The sequence below is a fragment of the Asterias rubens genome, chromosome 9 (assembly GCF_902459465.1).
Source record: "Asterias rubens chromosome 9, eAstRub1.3, whole genome shotgun sequence".
Taxonomy (NCBI): domain Eukaryota; kingdom Metazoa; phylum Echinodermata; class Asteroidea; order Forcipulatida; family Asteriidae; genus Asterias; species Asterias rubens.
In genome coordinates this window covers 672,221-693,702 of record NC_047070.1, presented here as the reverse complement: position 1 = coordinate 693,702, position 21,482 = coordinate 672,221, and the positions used below count along the sequence as shown (strand labels likewise).

Below are 21,482 nucleotides of genomic sequence, written 5' to 3'. Positions count from 1 at the left end.
CCATCAACCTCTCCCCATTACTCGTCACCAAGAAAGGTTTCATGCTAATAATTATTTTTAGTAATTACCAATAGTGTCCACTGCCTGTAAAGCACATCAAAGTTTTTGAGGTGTTTTTCGTTATTCGATATGAAACAGCATATCTGCCTTACCTGCCTGTATTACTGGGGGTCCTATATGTAATAAAAGGTGACTAGCCAGTGTCATATTAAATGGGTAGGCTTATGCTTTTCAAAAGTAAACTATAGCCAGCTGGACCAACTGGAGAGCATGTTGAGTGGTTCAGGCAGCTCCAGGCCTGGACAAATATTTGAAGGGGCACCATGGCCAAGACCAGGGCACCATGGCCAAGACCAGGGCACCATGGCCAAGACCAGGGCAACAGAGGCCATGACCTCTGTGGCCGTCTTGCAGTAATTCCAGGACAGGAACATGACATACAGTAGGCCTACCTTTAAAAACTGACTCTGCTGTTGTGGTGAATGTTGTGTCCTACCATGGAGCAATAGATCTGGGTCAGATTTTTACCTGGAAGTATTTGCTTTAAGTTTTATTCTCAACTTTTCTTAAATGCACAATTATATTTTTGTTACTACATGTATTTTTTATTCTGCTCATTTCTGATGTGGGCACTCTCTTCATAAACACGTATTGACATTGGATATGATTTGCCAGCACAGCCTTAAACTGTAGTGTGATGTGACTATTGGGTCTTCCTGGTACTGGCTAACCTTGCACTTCGTTTAAACCCTCCTTTGATTAGATTAAGCTGTATGTATTAAGAACTACGCACGTTCAGTCATTCATGGCCGGACGGGCTCGTTCATGCTCCAAATGCACAAAGGAACTCAATGTGTCAATATCTAAACACGATACGAATGGGTTAGGGTGGGTATAGAGCCACTAGTCTATGATGTTACATGAAAACATAGAGACTGGAGACTTGATGCATTCATCACTGGTTTCATAGGGAGATGGGCATGTCACATGCCTAGACTTTTATTTTTGAGAGGGTACTGCCATTTTAGTTTTGCAAAGGGCACTTCCAATGGAAAATCTTAAAGTCAATGGGGACCTTTTGAAGGGCACCAAGGCAAAGACCAGGGACCAGCACCAGGGGCATTCTAGGCCTGATGTAACAAAGGCAGCTGACAGTGTTCTGAGATATTCACATTTAAAGTGTGCGCAAATTTCACACTGACAAAGGAATGTGCACTAGTGAAACTTTGTTGTGCAATTTTTGCAAACCCTCACAAAACACAACATCTGACATGCCTAACTCTTTTTGAAAATAGTGACAAATAAAAGGCAAACTCCAGCTTTACCTCTAAAAAAGCATTTATAAATGTTGAAAATTATTTTCCTATAAACAATGTTATTTCTGCAAAACAAACTGAGAATGGTGCATAAAATGTTCACAATTTGGAAAGAATAAAAAAAAATTGAAACAAATACTGTTCTTGTGCCCTTTGCAAGAATTATATTTATTTAATTTGTAATCTCGCTCATTACCTTGCATAATGGTAATTGTACGTTTACCTTTGACTTTTTGTTTAAGAGTACAAATTATTCTAAGAAAGGTAAAAAAAAAAATAGCAAAGTCCATCTGCTTGTGAATTAATTTATGGATCACCCATTGACAAGTAATGAATGCACCTAGGGTGGGATTGAGACAACATGGATGTAGGTAAATGTATGTATTACTTGTATGTAAGTTTAATGATTTGGAATTCTGAACAAAGAAAATTTGAGTGGAGCGGAATTTGAACCAACAACCTCCGGATTAACGTACCTGGTGCTCTACCAAAAGAGCTAGCCCTTCGATGGTGGTCTCCCTATTTGTCAAAATCTTTGTTTGAGGTACCAGTCAGAAGCCATACGCCACACCCAAGTTTACAATACAACCTGGTAAGAGGCAGGGGATCACCTTAAGGGGATACAACTTTTATATTTTAGATATGAATTATTAAACCATATAATTTGTTAAAATGATTTAGGGTAAAACAAAGATAAAGTGACCAGAGCGGGGTTTGAACCAACAACCTCTGGCAGACATTTGTCACCTGACCACAATGTCATGTTTCAATGAAACCATCAAGGACATCTTGGGTTGGGAGTTTTCCTGATTTCAGGATTTTTCTCAAAGTCAATACCTCCCTGAGCTATAAAAATGTCTTAGAGAAGTAAAGTAGTCTCCAAAGGGAGAAAGATACAGTCCACATTGTGTCAATGTAATTTTGTATTTCTGGTAATACGCAGAGTTTGTAAACCTGAAGTGTTACATGGAAAGGTTCTGGGTTCAGAATAAGGCAGGAACCCAGGGCGGCCCCAAGTTATTTTTTTCAGGAATTGTCACATTCTTCAAATCCAGGCCTGATACTTCACGGAGGCATTGAAGGTGCAGGTGACTGCCTCCATGCCCCTCCCTAAGTGCCTTGGTGCCCTGAAAATGCTCCAGTGGAAAAAAAACAATTTCTGCATAGGGTGCCCTTTACCAGGGCGAAAATGCCTTGGTGCCCTTTACATTACCTTTCAGAAATGAAGCATACAGGCCTGCAAATCTCAAGCTTTCATTACTGTACTCTCAGGGTTCTACAATGTCAGTTGCACAGCTTGACGGACTAAATTTATTTCAAGCATTGAACAAAAAAACATATCAAAGATGAATTTACTCCCCCATCTGAAAGCTGGATGTCAAATAATAATCAGAGGTGTTAGCATCCGGAAAGATTATTCCGTCCAAAGGGATTTTTCATTAAATATATATTCAAATCTTGTGCAGTCTGTGTGATTTCAGGCGTATGGCTTGGCATTTTATGGCATAACCAGCAGACAGACTTAAAAGGGATTTCATTTATTCTCCTCCCTTCACTTTTCATTCTCTTTAAAGCGCATTATTCAATTTCTTAATTGCTTAGTTTTTACAACAAATGTAAGAGACGATACCATACACCAGAACTGCATCTTCTCAATACACCTAGGGAAATATTCCGCCACAATTTCTACATAGCAAAATATTTAGTATTTGTGTGCACACTGAATGCTAATATTGAGTAGCAAATGGTGAAATTTGTTTAGCATTACTATGCTATACGAGGAAGATCGTTTACTGACACTGCCTTCAAAGATAGTACATCCACTCCAAGCCAATGACAACTAATTGGATGTCTTGTCCACTATTTGTCTGTGCTTTTTAATCTTCTAATTAAGGCATGTTAAGCCAAATGTAAAGCATAGTATTCATCAATGCTGAACCTTCTCTTTAAAACCGGTAAGGTACGATGTATTGATGTTCCATTGATTGAAGCACACTCTGGGAGTCGAGTGATTAAATATGTTCTAGCATCAGCCGGGGAGTACGTGCAGATGCAGTATGATCGTCACCTTTCTGAGACTCAAATGCTATTATGACGGGCCAAGGGAATCAATAAATACATCCAGAGTTGACAGTGATCAGATTATAAAGCCCTTTTGTGTTCTGCTTGTACGAGTGCAGATTACAGACCATCAAAGGGCATGTACACTCACTCAGATCAGATCTTACAGCAGGAATATTTTGTAGTTAAACCATGGAGGTAGTAAACCATGGAGCAAAGACATCGTAGACCGATGTGTGTACACTGTACTCAGTACTCAGTACTTTCCAAAATCCTGTAAAAAAAAATCCACAGGCATTATACTTGGGTGGGGTTCGAACCCACAACTTGGGGAAAATACCGAGCATACAGTGCTTTACTCCCATAGCAAAGAGGCTCCCCTGGAACAAGTAACCAAAAACATTGCATCGGGCAGGTGACCACTCATTATGTGATATATTGAAAAGGGCTGCTTGTCAGAATTTTACTTGATTACTGTACATGTTTTTTTAAGAGGTCTTCTTTTGGCTTCAATATCCGTGACAATATCTTGTTTCCAAATCTCTTGTTTTAAGTTTTTTATAATGGGTGTATAAATACAACTCTACAACACCCCTGACATGCAGGGAGTTTTTATTCTTTTGATCAAGAGGATAATGAAAAACATTTTCAGGAATTTAAATTTGTGTAAAGCCAAATCCCAAACGCAATCGAACTTTTTAAAACAATTGTCTGGCTTTAATTCTATGAGATACGCGATAAGGCATAACCTTAAATCCAATTTGGAACATGTAAAGCAAAGGACCCTTGGTCAGGATATTTAAACATACGAAGAGCAGGAAAAACAGCTACAGGAGTTGCTCACACTCACAGAAAACTTCTGCGTAATATTAGTGCATTGGGCCATTTGATAAATGAATTCCATCCTGATAAATGACGGTTGAGGACAAACTGATGCTGGAGCCGAGGCCGGAGTTTAATGACTGTGAAAGCAATCACAGCAGTAGGATGCAAATAAACATGGCTTGAGCAGTGACCGCAGCTGGAGGCTGTTGAAAATAAATACAAGGATGTGACTGAAGGCATCCAAACAGAAATCAGAGAGTTAAATGGAAGACGAATCATGGGTCGCTCAAAATGGAAGACAATTCATGGGTAACTCAAAATGGAAGACACTTCATGGGTAGCTGAAAATGGAAGACACTTCATGGGTAGCTCAAAATGGAAGACACTTCGTGGGTAGCTCAAAATGGAAGACACTTCATGGGTCGCTCAAAATGGAAGACACTTCATGGGTAGCTCAAAATGGAAGACGAATCATGGGTAGCTCAAAATGGAAGACACTTCATGGGTAGCTCAAAATGGAAGACACTTCATGGGTAGCTCAAAATGGAAGACGAATCATGGGTAGCTCAAAATGGAAGACACTTCGTGGGTAGCTCAAAATGGAAGACACTTCGTGGGTAGCTCAAAATGGAAGACACTTCGTGGGTAGCTCAAAATGGAAGACGAATCATGGGTAGCTCAAAATGGAAGACACTTCATGGGTAGCTCAAAATGGAAGACAATTCATGGGTAGCTCAAAATGGAAGACACTTCATGGGTAGCTCAAAATGGAAGACAATTCATGGGTAGCTCAAAATGGAAGACACTTCATGGGTAGCTCAAAATGGAAGACACTTCATGGGTAGCTCAAAATGGAAGACACTTCATGGGTAGCTCAAAATGGAAGACACTTCATGGGTAGCTCAAAATGGAAGACACTTCATGGGTAGCTCATCCAAAGGGTCCGGTGTGAATGTCTATAAGGGAGTTATTTTGAGATGATAACAAAAAATCTGTATATTTTTGCTAATTGTGCAATTACTTTCCCCGATTCCCTGTAGACCTTTATTATGATGCGGCCATTTTGATTTTCTCCCATTCAAATTAATGTAGCCATACTGAGGCTGGAAGGAGAAATAGGCTGATTCCTTTTTGTACAATGAATAGTAGAATTCCTTTTTGTTTAAAGATACAGGGAACATGGCTGAGATAGTGGCATTATCCTTATGGTCTATTAGCAGTTAAGAGTATGGATTACGAAGTACCCTTTTTGTTTTGCATTGTTTTATTTTGTTTTGACTAATAATGAGTAACCTTTTTGTGATGAATTTTTCATTTATTGTAAATTGTGTGTTTTTATCTGTCTAGATTCCAGTTGGCAACTTTTACTGATCAGTGGTCAGCGTTTAGTCGGCACATTACCAGGAGGCCATAATGTATATTGCATTACAAAGATTGCTATCCTGCCCTTGTCCGACAGTGGACATCCAGACATCGATATTGAGGTAATGTTTAAATGTTTTTCTTTCGCCTTTTGAAAGGGCAATCCACCTTTTGCTCAAGAGGTAACTTTATCAATTCCTTCAAGAAAAATATCTCACTTGAATAGAAGGTGAAGGCGAATATGGAATAATTTTAACTCTGTAAACTTGTGTCGGACCTCTAATGTTTCAGCACAATAGGAGCTCAAGCTGAAAATCAAAATAAAAATTGTACAAAATGAGGAGAAAGGGCACAAAAGAGCAGACTTAAAAATGTCCATCTTAAACATTTTCTGTCATCCAAATAAGATGGTTAACAAAGTATGTTATACGTAGGCAAGGTTTACAGGCCTGATACGATCATTCTTGTAATGCAAGGCAGTTGTTTTCTTGGTAAACAGCATCTCTATAAAATAGAGATCAATTTAAATTAGTCACTCCAATAACTCATCATGCTCTAGGGGCACAAAGGCAATGATTAGGGGCATGGATGCAGGTAAGGTATCGTGCCTGGTATACAAACTCTTGGCCTTCTGAGAGATTAAACCCACCAAGATTCAATCCTGGGTGTAGGATCGTCGGCCAATCTGCGTATTCCAATAATATCAGAGAACTGCTGCCTTTAGGGTGCGCTTTCACTGAGTTCACTGAGCCGTGAAATACTGCATATTGCTGCAAAGTGATTTTGCATTTGTGCATTTGTTTGTTGTGGTTAAAAGACTATTGATACTGACAATTGTGTGGATTGTGCAGATGAACTTGTGTGCCACATCGGTCATACCATGGTCATACATAGTTGAACAGAATTATTTTAATTTTACACTAAAAAGTGCAGACAAAAATTGTGTAGCAGATGTTGTTGCGTTTATGCTGCATTCATAATGTGGGTCAATCAATGTTGTCACCAGCCATTCGGCTTATCTGCTTTAGTGAGCGAGCCAGAGCCTTAGCCAAACCAAAGACATCTCTTCAATCAAGCAGCTCCTGCAGGCTATGACCTTCATCCAGAAACCCCAGGAGTGGCCCCACCCCTAAAATTGATCTAGATCAGTTTGTGAGATAACTGTTCATAATTATAGACCATGTGAACTTTGTTTACCTTTAAGTATTCTGGCAGGCAAGATACTACACTGGTCATATGGGAAAGTTGACATTTTGTGTCATAATTTCCATATAAATCCAAGCGTTATGAAAGTAAAAGCTGGACTAGTTTTGAGATGTTCCCCCTATCATCATATCAAAAGTTGATAAAAATTTGACAGTGCAATCTCCATAAAATATAAGATTTTATGTTTTCTTTCATTGAGCTGTGTACAAATCGTGCCTGCGGAAAGTCCAGGCTCTGTGTAGGCTTGTGGACAAGTCGTTAAATCGGCCCCACGCGCTGAGATAGTGCTCTCGCGAGATCACTGCTCTCGCGCGAACTGATGGCTCCCCGATTTCGATGGAGTCGAAATCGGGGAGCCATCAGTTCGCGCGAGAGCAGTGATCTCGTGAGAGCACTATCTCAGCGCGTGGGGCCGATTTAATGACTTGTCCACAAGTCTAGGCTCTGTGGCTCTTTTGTAAACATGTGATGTCACAGGTCACATCATCTATAGTATTGCTATCAGATTTTTTCATTTAAAAACAGTTTTGCAGATGCCCAATTTGTGTTCTTTTTTAAATGTTGTTATTGAGTTTTTCAGTTGCGTACAAGCTGTATATTTTTAAATGGCGTTGTTTATGATTGTTTACAATGTGTTACATCCTGCATGTCGTGCCTGGCTTTTTACAAGTTCAACCATATACTTTCTCCTTGCTTCAACGAATTCATGCACGATGGCCATGTGGTTATTCCTGCACATCAAGATTATTTACAGCTAAATAACCAAGTGAAAGAGACAAGAAGCAGTCACTATCGAAGCCAGTGAGCCAGATTTGCATTATGCTCAATCTGTCTCTGAGTTCACACTGTGGCGTCACTCTAGAGGAAACCCAGGAATAGCCCAATCAAGTAGAATCTGCTGATGAGTAAACTGTCTCTTGTTAAAGAGTGATTTGTGGACCCATTAGTAGAGCAAACCAGACTACACAGAAGGTCATTTCATGGGGACATGAAAGTACAGAAATTGTCTCCATATTGTCTTACCTTGTTTAGTGTTCAAGGTTGGCGAGCTACACAGTACATTATAAACATGTTGATTGTAGGGAGGCACATTGAAGGGAATTCAACACAATTTGTGTGTGGTGGAATTTAGTTCAAGATTCTTGTTTATTTTGGTTAATTGTTTTTGTATTATGTACATGTATGTATTGCGTGCTTTCAGTCAAAATTAACAAATCAGATGAATAATTTACAGTTTCACATACATAGGCCCCTTTGAGTAATTATTCATTTACATGTATGTTCATTTGTAGGATTAAGTTAATGTGCTGGGCCCAATTTCATAGAGCTGCTAAGCACAAAAATTTGCTTAGCATGACATTTCTTTAACATCTATTAAATGACATTTCTTCCTTGACTAAACAGGATTACCAACCAAATGTCCATTTTTTGCATATTGCTTGTTACTTGTATTTCAGCTGTTGTTTGCTTATCCTGAAAATCACAAGGAAATATAGTTGGTAATCCTGTTTTTATCAAGGTAAAATTTTCATGGTGCTTAGCAGCCCTATAAAATTGGGCCCTGTTGGTTCAGAATTGAAATAAATAAATAGCACCGTGTGAATGTAGTAGACCCCATTAAGCCTTATGTTACATCTCACGTCACATTGGTGCTATATAAATGTGTAGTTGCGTCATTAAGTCCAAACTTGAAGATGCTTGTGATGCTTCAAATGCAATGCTTGGGTGTAGTGGAGTACATATGTACAGTGTGTGCCTGCGTCAAGGAATGGCAGCAGGGATGGTTTTAACGGCCCATTTAGAAAGCATTTCCAAGAGTATAAATAAATAAAAAAAATTAATTGTAGTCTTGGCTTAGGATCTGTATGTTATTGTGTGATTTCAGTACTGGGCTCTGAACGGGCAGATGAAGCCTAAGCCTTAGGATCTGTATGTTATTGTGTGATTTCAGTACTGGGCTCCGAACGGGCAGATGAAGCCTAAGCCCTCGGCGAAGCCCAAGACCGGAGTCAAACCCTAAAAAAAGAGAGCGTAGTGTAGCATGAGATGAGTAAAGTACAGTCTTAAATCCATGTTAAATGCAATAAGACTCGGTTTGATGGTTTGAAGCCGGACCCCAAGGGACATATAATGCGCTCTTACTCAGGTGACCCTGCATGTGGTGTTGCACATTAAATGCTGAAATGAACCACTCATGCTGCATGCATTGAACTCGTTGAGTCCTGACTAGGCTCCCTCTAGTACAAAATGGTACACTCGCAATTTAATGTGTGTGTGAGGACAGCATACCAAACGAATGCAAATTGCAACCCGTTTTTAGCTGGCTGCAGGGCGTGCTTTGGGATTGAACTTTTTGTTTTAATTTAATTTTTGCATACATTTCTTGTAGTTCAACCTACAGTATTAAAGAGCAGTTAAACTTGTTAACGTTTTTTTGTCAAGAAATGTGAAACTTTGGATCTCACATAATGTCGTACAACAAAACTATAAGTATAAAGGTCAGGTTTTACACAGTTACCTCCAGAAAAAAGGGAGGTTTATAGCATGGATTCCAGTACCCTTTGTCCCTCTTTCTATTTGGGAGGTGAATCGCACCTACATTGTAGTAGCACCTTTGGGGCCTGCTTGTGCACGCTACATCAGCCAGTCCAAAAAGTGGCGCAAACCAATAAAGGACATTCTAAACTTGATCTGAGCATGCACAACATTAACCTTAATTCATTTTGAAAAAAGTTTGGCTGAAAATGACCTCATCCACTGTGAAGTGGTTCCGCCCATACAATGTAAGAGTTTTCAAATGTTCAAGAAGTAGATCTTTATGCTCTGATTGGACAGCATGTTATAATGTACTCTCTTTCCTTATTGGCTACAGAGATGTGCTAAACATCACTTTGGTATGAAGAAGACTAAGATGATTATGAAGCCTGCTTCAGCTCAACAGAAAGCCCTCACCAAGACATGGAACAGTATCAAGGCAGTCACACAAGTCAGGAAGGTAAGTAAGTAAGGTTTGAGGTGACACCATGAAACATCATCTTTTGTGGGTAGTGGTTGTTCTGCTCAGCTTCTGGAGAATGCTGTGCTCATCTTCTGGAGAATGCTGTGCTCATCTTCTGGAGAATGCTGTGCTCATCTTCTGGAGAATGCTGTGCTCATGTTTGTGGAGACCAAGGACAAAACAAAAAAGGGAAAATAAAAGGACTCCATTATAGGGAAATTCTAAAGACCAGGGTGCTCCACAAGGAATTTTGTGTACAAAGTCTGTGGGAAAATCTTATAAACAGGGACAACGTGTCCAAGAGCAAAAGATGTCTCCATATGGTTACATTATTTGAGAACTTGTTTTTGCGCTATAGGGTGTGGAATGAAACACATTAATACGTGAAGTTTGGTAAAACCATTGTATTATATGAGCACAGTGTTGTCAATTACTTTCCGAGTTCTACAGAAAACAAAACAAAAAACTGTCTAATTATCACCTTAGGCAGGATTAGAACCAATGACCTTCCTCCATCATTTCTTCCATTCTAGGACAGGTTCGTGCTTCAAAAACTACTAAACTAACGAGCTCCCATGGTGAAAAGGGGTCACATATGGATTGGTGTTGTTTATTTATTTATTACTTATTATTATATTGCCGCATTTCATGGCTGAGCATAGCCCTGGCGGCCTTACACTTTCGTTTTGTACTACAATGACGTCCTGGACATCAGGGTACATTTCTGGGGCGGAAAATTTTCACAGCTTCATAACTCAAATCTTACCTGCAAGAAAGCACCAACTTCAACAGATTCACATTCCATGGCAGCATATGTTTTTCTGCGGTGGGTTTTGATCGTCATATATTCTTCACAAATCCGTCATTTTCATGAAACAATGCAGCTCCCAATGTTAAGGAATTCCCATTTTTGTTTGTACTCTCACAGTCTGCCGTGTGTACGCAAGACGCACGACGCGCAAATTTTGAATTGTGTTGCGTGTTAACGCTGTGCAGTCAAGATACGGTGATCAAGAATTCATGCGTCTAAGCTTGCATCATGCGTCTTGCACGCGAATGTATACGCGTACGCACGACAACAGACAACACTGTGAGAAAACGATCGAAACAGGAATTTGTTTACGTTGGAAGCTGCATTATTTCACAAAAATCACGGATTTGTGAGGAAAATATGAGGACCAAAACCCACCGCAGAAAAATGTATGCCGCCATGGAATGTGAATCTGTGGAAATTAGTGGCTTGTTGCAGGTAAGATTTAAGTTATGAAGCTGTGAAATTTTTCCGCCCTAGAAACGGGCCTCAATAGTTAGGACTCTGTTCCTGTGTACAGAGAAAGAGTCCTATATAGGGCTAGGCCGAGCAGTAAATAATACCCTGGTTCAAAGTACGGTCCACAGAAGTGAAAGTCATTGTGAAAGATATCACTCAAAAAAGCCATTGTGATGAGATAAAGTTAAAACGAGACAAAACAGTTTAACAAGGGTGAAATTTTCACTAAAATGCTAAAATATGTTTATTTTCCCTTTTTTTTAGCAACTTCCTTCCTGATAAATAACATCAACAAGAGGTTAAAATTATGATGAAAGAAAATGTGCCGTACTGCCGATGCATGTTCAATAAACAACTCGACTTTAACCCTTTTTTTCTCAGATTTATTCTCTCTCATCTCTTTGTGTTTCTAGTTGTTAACCAAAGGCGATATCAACATTGGGTTTTACGGTTTTTAAACATAGATAATGCTTTTTTCAAAACAAAATTAAAATGACCTAGGTCGATAAATGACTCTCTTTGCTTGATCCATCACATTTATGCTATGTCAACCTTGTCAAAGATCTGTCATTAGTAATTATTCAGTCACTCTTTACATAATAAAATAATTAACGATCTTGCTCTTAAAATACAACATTGAGATGAGCAACCATCGAAACCTCCCCTGTGTGCAAAATGTCTCACTGAGCTTCTTCCCTTTTTCTTCTTGTCTCACAGAAGGAGGTGAAGGAAAGAGAAAAACATGAGAAGCGAATCATGGAGGAGCTACGGAAGATGTTCACAGATTCAGGTGGGTCTGGTTTCTTGCTCCCGGCTATTTGTCATACTCATTTTTCAGAGATAAAAAAAGAATGGTATACGTGCAGCATATGATATAAATGAAAGTGTATGCGCTTTTATGCTCAAATTGAAAGCTGTTGGAATAACAGTGCTTGAAGATGATTAAAGAATCATTAATAATTCGCAAGTGTTAAGACGAGTGGCAAGATCTAGTGTGTGTTTATCAATCAGTCTTGTATTTGGTTATTTGAAACCAGAAAGCAAATTGACTGTATGAATACATAATGAATCAATTATTGAACGGGAAAATTTAGCAGTGTTGGTTTAGAACTTGAAATGTTTGATTCCAGTGCCAGTAATCTGGCATTAAAGGCAGTGGACACTATTGGTAATTACTCAAAATAATTTTTTTAGCATAAAACCTCTCTTGGTGACGAGTAATGGGGGAGAGGTTGATAGTATAAAACATTGTGAGAAACGGCTCCCTCTGAAGTGCCATAGTTTTCGAGAAAGAAGTAATTTTCCATGAATTTGATTTCGAGACCTCAGACTTAGAACTTGAAGTCTCGAAATCAACTATCTAAACGCAACAACTTCGTGTGACAAGGGTGTTTTCTTCTTCATTATTATCTCGCGCCGTTGATGATCGATTGAGCTCAAATTTTCAAAGGTTAATTATGTTATGCATGTTGAGATACACCAACTGTGAAGGCTAGTCTTTGACAATTACCAATAGTGTCCACTGCCTTTAAAGCCAGTGGACACTATTGGTAAGTGTCAAAGACCAGTCTTCTCACTTGCTGTATCTCAACATATGCATAAAATAACAAACCTGTAAAAATTTGACCTTGATTGGTTGTCGGAGTTGCGAGATAACTATGAAAGAAAAAAACACCCTTGTCACACCAAGTTGTGTGCTTTCAGATGCTTGTTTTCGAGACCTCAAATTCTAAACTTGAGGTCTCGAAATCAAATTCGTGGAAAATTACTTCTTTCTTGAAAATTACTCCACTTCAAAGGGAGCCGTTTCTCACAATGTTTTATACTACCAACCTCTCCCCATTACTTGTTACCAAGTAAGGTTTTATGCTAATAGTTATTTTGAGTAATTACCAATAGTGTCCACTGCCTTTAAGGGCCAATTTTACAGTACGGCTTACTGAGGAATTCTGTGCTTACAGTCTGCGTTCTCCGTTAAGCGCAACATTTCTGTACTGTCTGCATGAGCGAACAATACTTAGTAACATGTAAAGTGCGTACATGCACTTTAACACAATTTCCTTGTTTTCATGTGAAAAACTTGATTTTTTCGGCTACTCTAGTGCCGACTTTGGTCCCTGTTATCTTGTACATTGTACACACACAAAATGTGAATCTGTCTGTTTGTGTAACCCATCTGTTGTTAAATTTCTAAAGCCAGGGCCAAATTTCATAGAGCTGCTTCAGCACAAAATTTTGCTTAAGCAAAAAAATCCTTGCTTACATGTAGTAAAATCAGATTACCGACCAAGACTCCACTCAATTGTTATGATAAGTAAACAACAGCTAAATACCAGCCACAAGCAATGTACATGTAACTGGCATGACATTTTGGCGAGTAACATGTATAAAATAAGCGAGCTATTTTCGTGCTTAAGCAAATTTTTGCTTGAGCAGCTCTATGAAATTGGGCCCTGGTTCATACAAATTGCAAAAGCAAAGTAAATTCTTCTGAAGCTTTGCCACTTTCAGTTATGAAAGTCAAATTGTTCTAGAGCTCTCTTTTGAACAATATTGTTTCAATTTCTCTAAGATTACACCTGAGTACAATTCAGGAGGCAATTTCTACATATTTCAAAATGTGTTTTTCTTTCTCATAAAATAAGGAAATGATTGAGAAGCAAAACAGGGTCATAAATGCTCAAGCCAATTATACTAGAAAACTCTGATAAGATTAAGGTATCTTCTAAAGCTTTCTTGCTGTTTAATTCAATTCAATCCAGTTCACTTTATTATCCCCGATGAGAAATTCATTTCGGCCTTTACATAAAATAAATAAATAAATAAAAGTTTTACCATAGTTTATTAATAGGGGTTCGTATTGTCTAGATCTTTAAATGACACACCTTGTTTCCAAAGAGACTCTCTCAATTAAGCTCTACACAAAGCTGTACAGGAGCATCTACTGCTAATTGCTTATTAACCATAGATGTAAAGTTCAAGTTCCTTCAATATGTTCACACATTTAATATCATCCTACATGTACATAGTGCAGTTTAGCACTGCAATAAACCATGTTAGGAAAATAGAAATCACAGCGTCCCCTGCGGAGTTGACTGTACAAAAGGAAACATTAGGAAGCTGACGAGGTTGTTTAAGGATGCGATAATTAATCAAGCAAGAAAAACACCTTTTCCCTCCCAGGACTATGTCAACCTCTAGGGAAATGCTGGGTGATGGTGAGATGTTATCGCTACAAAGCAAAATATTGATTGAGTAATATTGCTTTACCTCATACAGAGCATGAGGACCTGGTACTTCACGGATGCATTTGAATTGGAGGCAGTCGCCTCGCTGACCCTGACCATTCACCCTGTCTTCTGATGAAATTTTAAATTTTTCTCATATGGTTGCCATTTTAATTTAAAAAAACTGCTTCATTTAATAAACCAATTATCTGGCCAGTACACTGGTACTGTACATTATGCATTACAAAGAAAAAACAAAATTAATAGTTACATTTGTAATTCTGCCCTTTTCAGCAATTACTGTTAACAAAACTAACAAGTTTTTCAGAAATTTTGACTCAATCATGGAAAAACCATCAGATATTCAATAGGATAGCTCAGTGTGTGCAGTACACAAAAACCATCAATGGCTTTTAAAGTGATTTTCTTCTTTATTTTTGTTATCTCTCTTTTGTAGATTGGTTCTATTACACCAGAACAGGGGACTTAACTAATACCCTACAGCGACAGAATGCAGGAGACGGGGGACATGACTGGGATGAAAGATTCTTTTGGAATCAGTACATGCTTCAAGACATCTGTTCATGCAAGGTAAGAAAGTGATAAAGGTTTATAGAGACCTTCTCATGGTGCAGTCACCTCTTGTTTTTGTTCTCTTCAAATCAATGCTATGTGTAATTGAGACTGAGACGGATAAGTCCCATTCTAAGACCCTTGTTTTTGTGCATCGAGCAGAAAACTTTCCTCTGGATTTGCTTTAAAGGGTATGGGTACTTTGTCTGACACAAAACACAAGCGTCCACAGATTTACACTAAACTTACACGGTTTAAAGATAATGATGTTAGAAAGCTTCCCTTAAAATATTACTTGTCGAGGTGCTTTAGAAATTAGTAAGTAAATTTCACAAAACAATTTTCGTCTTAGTGAGACAAAAATTATTTTAGCGTGTACAACGGATTTACGCGTTTCTCCTGAAAACATTGCTCTGTGATTTTCGCCTTTTAAGAGAAATGCAAAGCTCAGCCAAAATTCATCATTTACTTTGAGAAAAAAAACAAAAATGCAGTAAACACCAAGTATAAAATGAGCAAGGTGATGGTAACATTATGTAACTTAAGCATGCTCATAACATGAGTAGATTTTGTAGCCAGTATCTTTCAACTCTGCATCTCTTTAAATTCCTTCATCACCCTTAGCCATGCATGTACATGAATGAAAGATGTGACCTATATTTACTTCATTTCTACCTCCATGATCAAAACTGCTGCCCCCCCCCCTTCTTTCCCTAATAAGTAACATCTCACTCATCTCGTCGACCAAGTTACTTGGAAATTGGATTAAAGGTTAGCAAGTGACTAGTTTTACATACGCACAAAGCTACCTCAGTAGTAATGACCAATCTGTGATGCAAATAGCGCATCACATGGACCTTATAATCAGATTGAAATTTTGACCTTTGCAAAGGGCGATGGCTTTTAGAATGAAGGGTTTTACTTCCGAGAGTCAGCTGGTTCATGCACTCAACAAAAATCAAATTGAATAGATTGTTTTCCTGATTGGGGAATCTTACATTTGTTACGTCCGGTTGAATTGACCACTCTACGAGTTTTGTTTTCCTAGAAATCAACAAATTTCAAATTGTATAGATTTTTTTCTAGATGGGGGAATCTTGACATTTGTTTTGCTCGGTTAAATTGGTGACTGTAGGAGTACTGTTTTCCAGGAGCTCAACAAATGTCAAATTTCTAGCCATTTAGCTAACTCAGAATTCTGTCTCTGCGACTAAACACTGTCAGAAGATTTGCCCTGACAAATTTACTCATCGTTTAGCGATCCATAATTTTTGCCGGCACATTATTTGCATTGGTGTATAAATAAATAACTTCTGGTGATGTGACCAGAGTTGAATGTGAATTTGTTGAATACATATCAGCCTTGTCCTTACTGTTTCATGGTGTGTATTGTGACCTGCTTAAGCACAAAAGTAGTTAAGCACAACAAATGTTTACCAGAATAAGGTTAACAGCTAAAATACTTTGTTACATGTATGATTTGAGGCATTGCATGGTGAGATATCAATAAATATTTGGTTTGCGGTAACACCATGTGTGTATGTACTTGCCATGTAGAGAGTGTTCTTAAAGAACTGTCTTTCTTTATTCTACTACTGTGAAGTAGACTTATCAGATTGTTCGGGAGACTTCTCAGTTCTGAAAAGAACTGTCCTGCTTTTTAACTACTACTACCCGGGCAGAGGGTATAGAAAATTGGCTGGCACTGCTACTTCAGCTTATAGGATCGTAAATAACTGCACTACCGCAGAGTCAGTTCTTGACTTGGTCTCAACGTTTCGACTAGCTTGCTCTAGTCATCTTCACATGTATGATTTGTTACTGCTATCTAATTAATTTCTCCAAAGCAGGAAATGTAAAGCAATATTGTCTGCTTAAAGCCATTGGACCCTTTCGGTACAGAAAAAAAAAAAAAAGTTCACAGATTTACAAATAATTTACAGGGTTTACAGAAGGTAATGGTGAAAGACTTCTCTTGAAATATTAGTCCATGAAATGCTTTACTTTTTGAGAAAACGGTAAAACAATATAAATTCTCGTTAATGAGAATTACGGATTTGTTATAAACACATGTCATGACACGGCGAAACGCGCGAAAACAGGAGTGGGTTTTCCCGTTATTTTCTCCCGACTCCGATGTCCGATTGAGCCTAAATTTCCACAGGATTGTTATTTTATATATAAGTTGTGATACACGAAGTGTGGGACTTGGACAATACTGTTTACCGAAAGGGTCTAATGGCTTTAAAGGAACAAGTTGCCTTGGATCGGTCGAGTTGGTTTTGAAAAGCGTTTGTATTCATTTGTTATAAAATGCATATGATTAGAAAGATATTTTAAAAGTAGAATATAATGATCCACACAAGTATCACTCGAAATTGCGTGGTTTTCCTTTTACCTCGTCGACTAACACGGTCGGCCATAAATTTGACTCCCATAAAGTCAAAAATTTGACTCCCATAAATGGGATTTTACTCCCATAAATGGCCGACCGTGTTAGTCGACGAGGTAAAAGGAAACCTGTGCAATTTTGAAGCATGTTTGTGTGGATCATTGTATTCTACTTTTACAACATCTTTCTACCCAAGTGCATTTTATAACAAACGGTTACAAATGCTTTTCAAAGACCAATTCGACCGATCCAAGGCAATGTGTTCCTTTAAGCAGCTCCTTAAAATTGGGTCTTGCCAGTGTCATAAGCCTGTCAGAACTTACTAAGCACTCATTTAATTTCAGTAATATTGGGCCTACTTAGTGGTCTTTTATGGAACATGAACGAGTTTATTAGTTCTACATGGCCTTGCATTTACAGTACTACTTTGTGTTATAATAATGTTAGGCTTCTTTTTGACAGAAGAAGGAGCTTATTAAAAGTAGTTACTTTTTGTGGGAGTTGTCTTATCATTTTGTTCTTGGAATTATAATTGGAATGAAGAATTCCGTCTGATTTTTCCCTGACTGTAGGACAAGGAGCTATCCAATTACTGGGCAGTGCCAATAATTCAAGGGTACGTCAACATCCAGGATTGTAAAATGATCAGCGAGGAGGATGAGGAGAATGGAGTCAACTCTAGCTGGACCCCGGATGAACTCTCAGAGTTCAAGTTAATTGTAATCTCAAGAAGAAGCAAGCACCGAGCAGGTAGGTCATCAAGGGCGGGAGTTTCAATTTAATTTTTGGTTTTTCAGACATGTACATCATAATCTGTGGCAATCTTTTCTCAGCTGAGTTTCATAGAAGAGCTGCTGAAACAGGAGCCTGTGCTAATTATGTCAAAAACATGACTGCCTCACTTCATGAAATTTTCACATTTTTAAAGCATGTTTATTGAATGTACCATTCAATTTAAAAAAAAAATTGTTTCTTGGCACCTAGGGACACGTTATAGACGTCGAGGTATTGATGAAACAGGAGCCTGTGCTAATTATGTCGAGACCGAGCAGATTATCCAGACATCGGAACACACCGTCTCATTTGTCCAGGTGCGAGGCTCAATGCCAGTCTTCTTCACGCAGCCGGGTATCAAATATAAACCTCCACCGAGACTTGAGAAGGGTAATACTCCGTTATTTTCATCATTTCATCTCGGTTTAAGGGGCTCGGTTTCACAAAGAACTAAAAATGATATTTTTCCTACTTCGATCTTTTTTCTGATATTGTATACCTTCAGATATATCAGCAGACTCTTTTATTTACTAGTCAGACTCAGTACAATCTTTTCCGATATTACAATTAGTTCAGCTCTCATTCTCAATAAAATTGTTCTACTTTTTTTCCCAGACCAAATATCATGCTTATTATATAACTACTCGTATGTGTATGATACTCGTATGTGGTCAATTACTCAATTCGAACAACGACCAACAATCACACTGAAAGACTCAATTTCATAAAAAACTGTGAGACTATTTTCACTGTGTACTGATTTTTGTGTTTTATTTGTGAGACCTTTTCGATCCACTGCAGGATGAAGGCCTCGGCATGATGTATCCAAATGTCTCTATTTTGTGCTTGTTGATACCAATTGCCTGTCACCCAATATTGTCTCAGCTCATCTCTCCACCTTTTCCTCTTGTTACCCTGTGTGCTTTCACAACATCTTATTCTTCTCTTTCATTGTAATTTATTAATTGCAGGAGAGGAGGAAACTCGACCCTCATGTGAGGCCCACTTCGATGAGCAGACCACTCTCTATAGACGGGTTGTAATCCTCAATCTAGTGGAACAAGTGGGACGAGAAGACATTATAGGTCAAGCCTTCATGAAGCAGGTCAGTTTGACAACTTTTTTGTATGCATAAAATCATTCAATCCTGTGAAAATGCAGTTTTTCATTTGAGGCAGTGCATACTTTAGGTAATTGTCAAAGATCTCTTAGCCTCACCTGATATATCCAACATGTATGCATAAAATAACAAGCCTGTGAACATTTGGGCTCAAACGGTAATTTGAACTCAAAGAAAATAATGAAAGAGCAATAAATCACCCTTGTTGTAGATTGTGTTTTCAGATACATGTACCTGAGAAAGGCTTCAGTCTCAGATTAAAATTTTGGGCTGGAAAACTACCTCTTTCCCCTTTAAAACGTCTTGATTTCCAAGGGGGGTCATTTCTAACATTGTTTTCATAGTTTCAACAGCTCCCCAGTGCTCTTAGGAAGTTTTTTATGGTCATTGATTTTGGAAAACTTTCCAAAGGTATACCCTGCCTTAAGTGAACTTACATGTATGTCTGTTATTTTCTTTGATAATAGTGCCTTATGAAACTGAAAAGTACTACTAAGTTTGGTGTGTTGGCCATTTCCTCTTTTTTTGCACATCTGCAAAACTGAACAAACTGTGAATGGAACGAATAGTTGAAGTTCCCAGCATTTGCATCCTTAGTTAAGCATGATTCACACTTTCCATCATTTCTTGTTTTTCTTTCTATTGTAATTTGGTAATTTGGTGATTTCTCATTGATTGGTAGGTGTTACTGCTGGACAACCCATTGATCACATATGTCACATTTGATTTTCACGATTACTGGTGAGTGGTTTTATATCTAGCATTTCATCCATTTTTAGACACAAGTTGTAAATAAGTTCATCTACGTGTGATTCTACACATTTTGTGCATGGCTCTAATGATAGGTTCTACATCATTTCTCACCCTGTATAAAACCACCTGTGTAATACACAATGTAGTTGATTCATAAATATTTATGCAAACAATCCATTTTTGTGTGAAGGGAGAACAAAAAGAAGAAAAAAAACCTTCAAAATGTGTAAATTCTAAATTGTCCAGGGTTAAATCTGTACTCTCTATTCTGTCCATGATTTGAGTCAAACATATTTGCAGAGAGGTGGATCCAGGTGCAGGTCTAGTGGGAAGGGGCATAATCTGCATGCATTCCCACAAAACTAAAATGAATCTCTAGATAAGAGACACCTCCCCCCTCACCTCACCCTAGCTAGGATAAATCTCCATCCACCTGTTGCACTATTACATCTGTGTGTACATTCAATACAGACATGATAGAGGAATCAGGTTGAAGAACCGTTGTTGAATGGTATCCCGCTCTGAAATATGACCCATGTAATAGAGCAGTGGGAACCAGGCTCCCTATCCATGTTTGTGTACAGGGATATTTAATAGCTGTGTACCATTTTGAGCATATGTTTATGAAATATAAAACCTTTTTACATTTTATTTCACCGTACACTGTTTGTTTCCCCCTCTTGCAATTTATTACCATGGTGATAGGGTTGGTCATGTTGGTGGTTTAAAACTTAATGGAAACCATTAGAACTGGGCTGTTGGGGCTTTTCCCACTCACCAACAGCTTTAAGGGAAGGTATATTTTTGGAAACCATTAGAACTGGGCTGTTGGGGCTTTTCCCACTCACCAACAGCTTTAAGGGAAGGTATATATTTGGAAACCATTAGAACTGGGCTGTTGGGGCTTTTCCCACTCACCAACAGCTTTAATGGAAGGTATATTTTTGGAAACCATTAGAACTGGGCTGTTGGGGCTTTTCCCACTCACCAACAGCTTTAAGGGAAGGTATATTTTTGGAAACCATTAGAACTGGGCTGTTGGGGCTTTTCCCACTCACCAACAGCTTTAAGGGAAGGTATATTTTTGGTAACCACTCCTAAAGTTAATGTTAATACAACTGGAGGATTCAAATGGATTTACTCTTGTTTAAAAAAGCATAGTGTTCAACATTGTATCATTTCAGATTTTTTTTCATCAACCAACTGTAACTTGGGTTTTAAATTTACAGCGAGATACACAGTCTTATATTTGCATAGCAAATATTGTAGCCGTTCTTAACATTTGTCTGCAAATTATGATTAAACATATTCTCCTTTCTGTCCTGTGGGTTCATTTCTCGTAAAGTGATCTGAACAAAGTCATAGAAAGAAGTAGTTTTATCATTTTATCACCAGGATCATTGTTAAGTTATTGACGCAAGAGTTTTTATGACATATGTTGATGGAGGAGAGTGTTCCACATGAGTAAACATGACTGAAGTCATTTGTATTTACACTTGGTCATTTGAGGAGTAGTAAAACCCATTTCAAGTATCCTATGTAGGCATTTCTATTACATTGTCAGAGCCCAAGGTTTTGCCGACCTAGTTTTGAAAACTATATGAG

At 38.3% G+C, this 21,482-nt stretch overlaps 1 protein-coding gene across 1 annotated transcript in view; it reads left to right on the top strand.

Moving 5' to 3' along the window:
• Positions 1 to 21,482, top strand: part of LOC117294254 (phosphatidylinositide phosphatase SAC2-like) — a 48,401-nt gene that overhangs the window by 15,114 nt on the left and 11,805 nt on the right. Inside the window, exons 3-10 of the mRNA XM_033776611.1 lie at positions 5,550 to 5,686; positions 9,643 to 9,765; positions 11,756 to 11,828; positions 14,723 to 14,856; positions 17,803 to 17,980; positions 18,215 to 18,394; positions 18,976 to 19,109; positions 19,807 to 19,865. Of these exons, the coding sequence (XP_033632502.1) occupies positions 5,550 to 5,686; positions 9,643 to 9,765; positions 11,756 to 11,828; positions 14,723 to 14,856; positions 17,803 to 17,980; positions 18,215 to 18,394; positions 18,976 to 19,109; positions 19,807 to 19,865 (1,018 nt within the window). The remainder of the gene's footprint in view (positions 1 to 5,549; positions 5,687 to 9,642; positions 9,766 to 11,755; positions 11,829 to 14,722; positions 14,857 to 17,802; positions 17,981 to 18,214; positions 18,395 to 18,975; positions 19,110 to 19,806; positions 19,866 to 21,482) is intronic.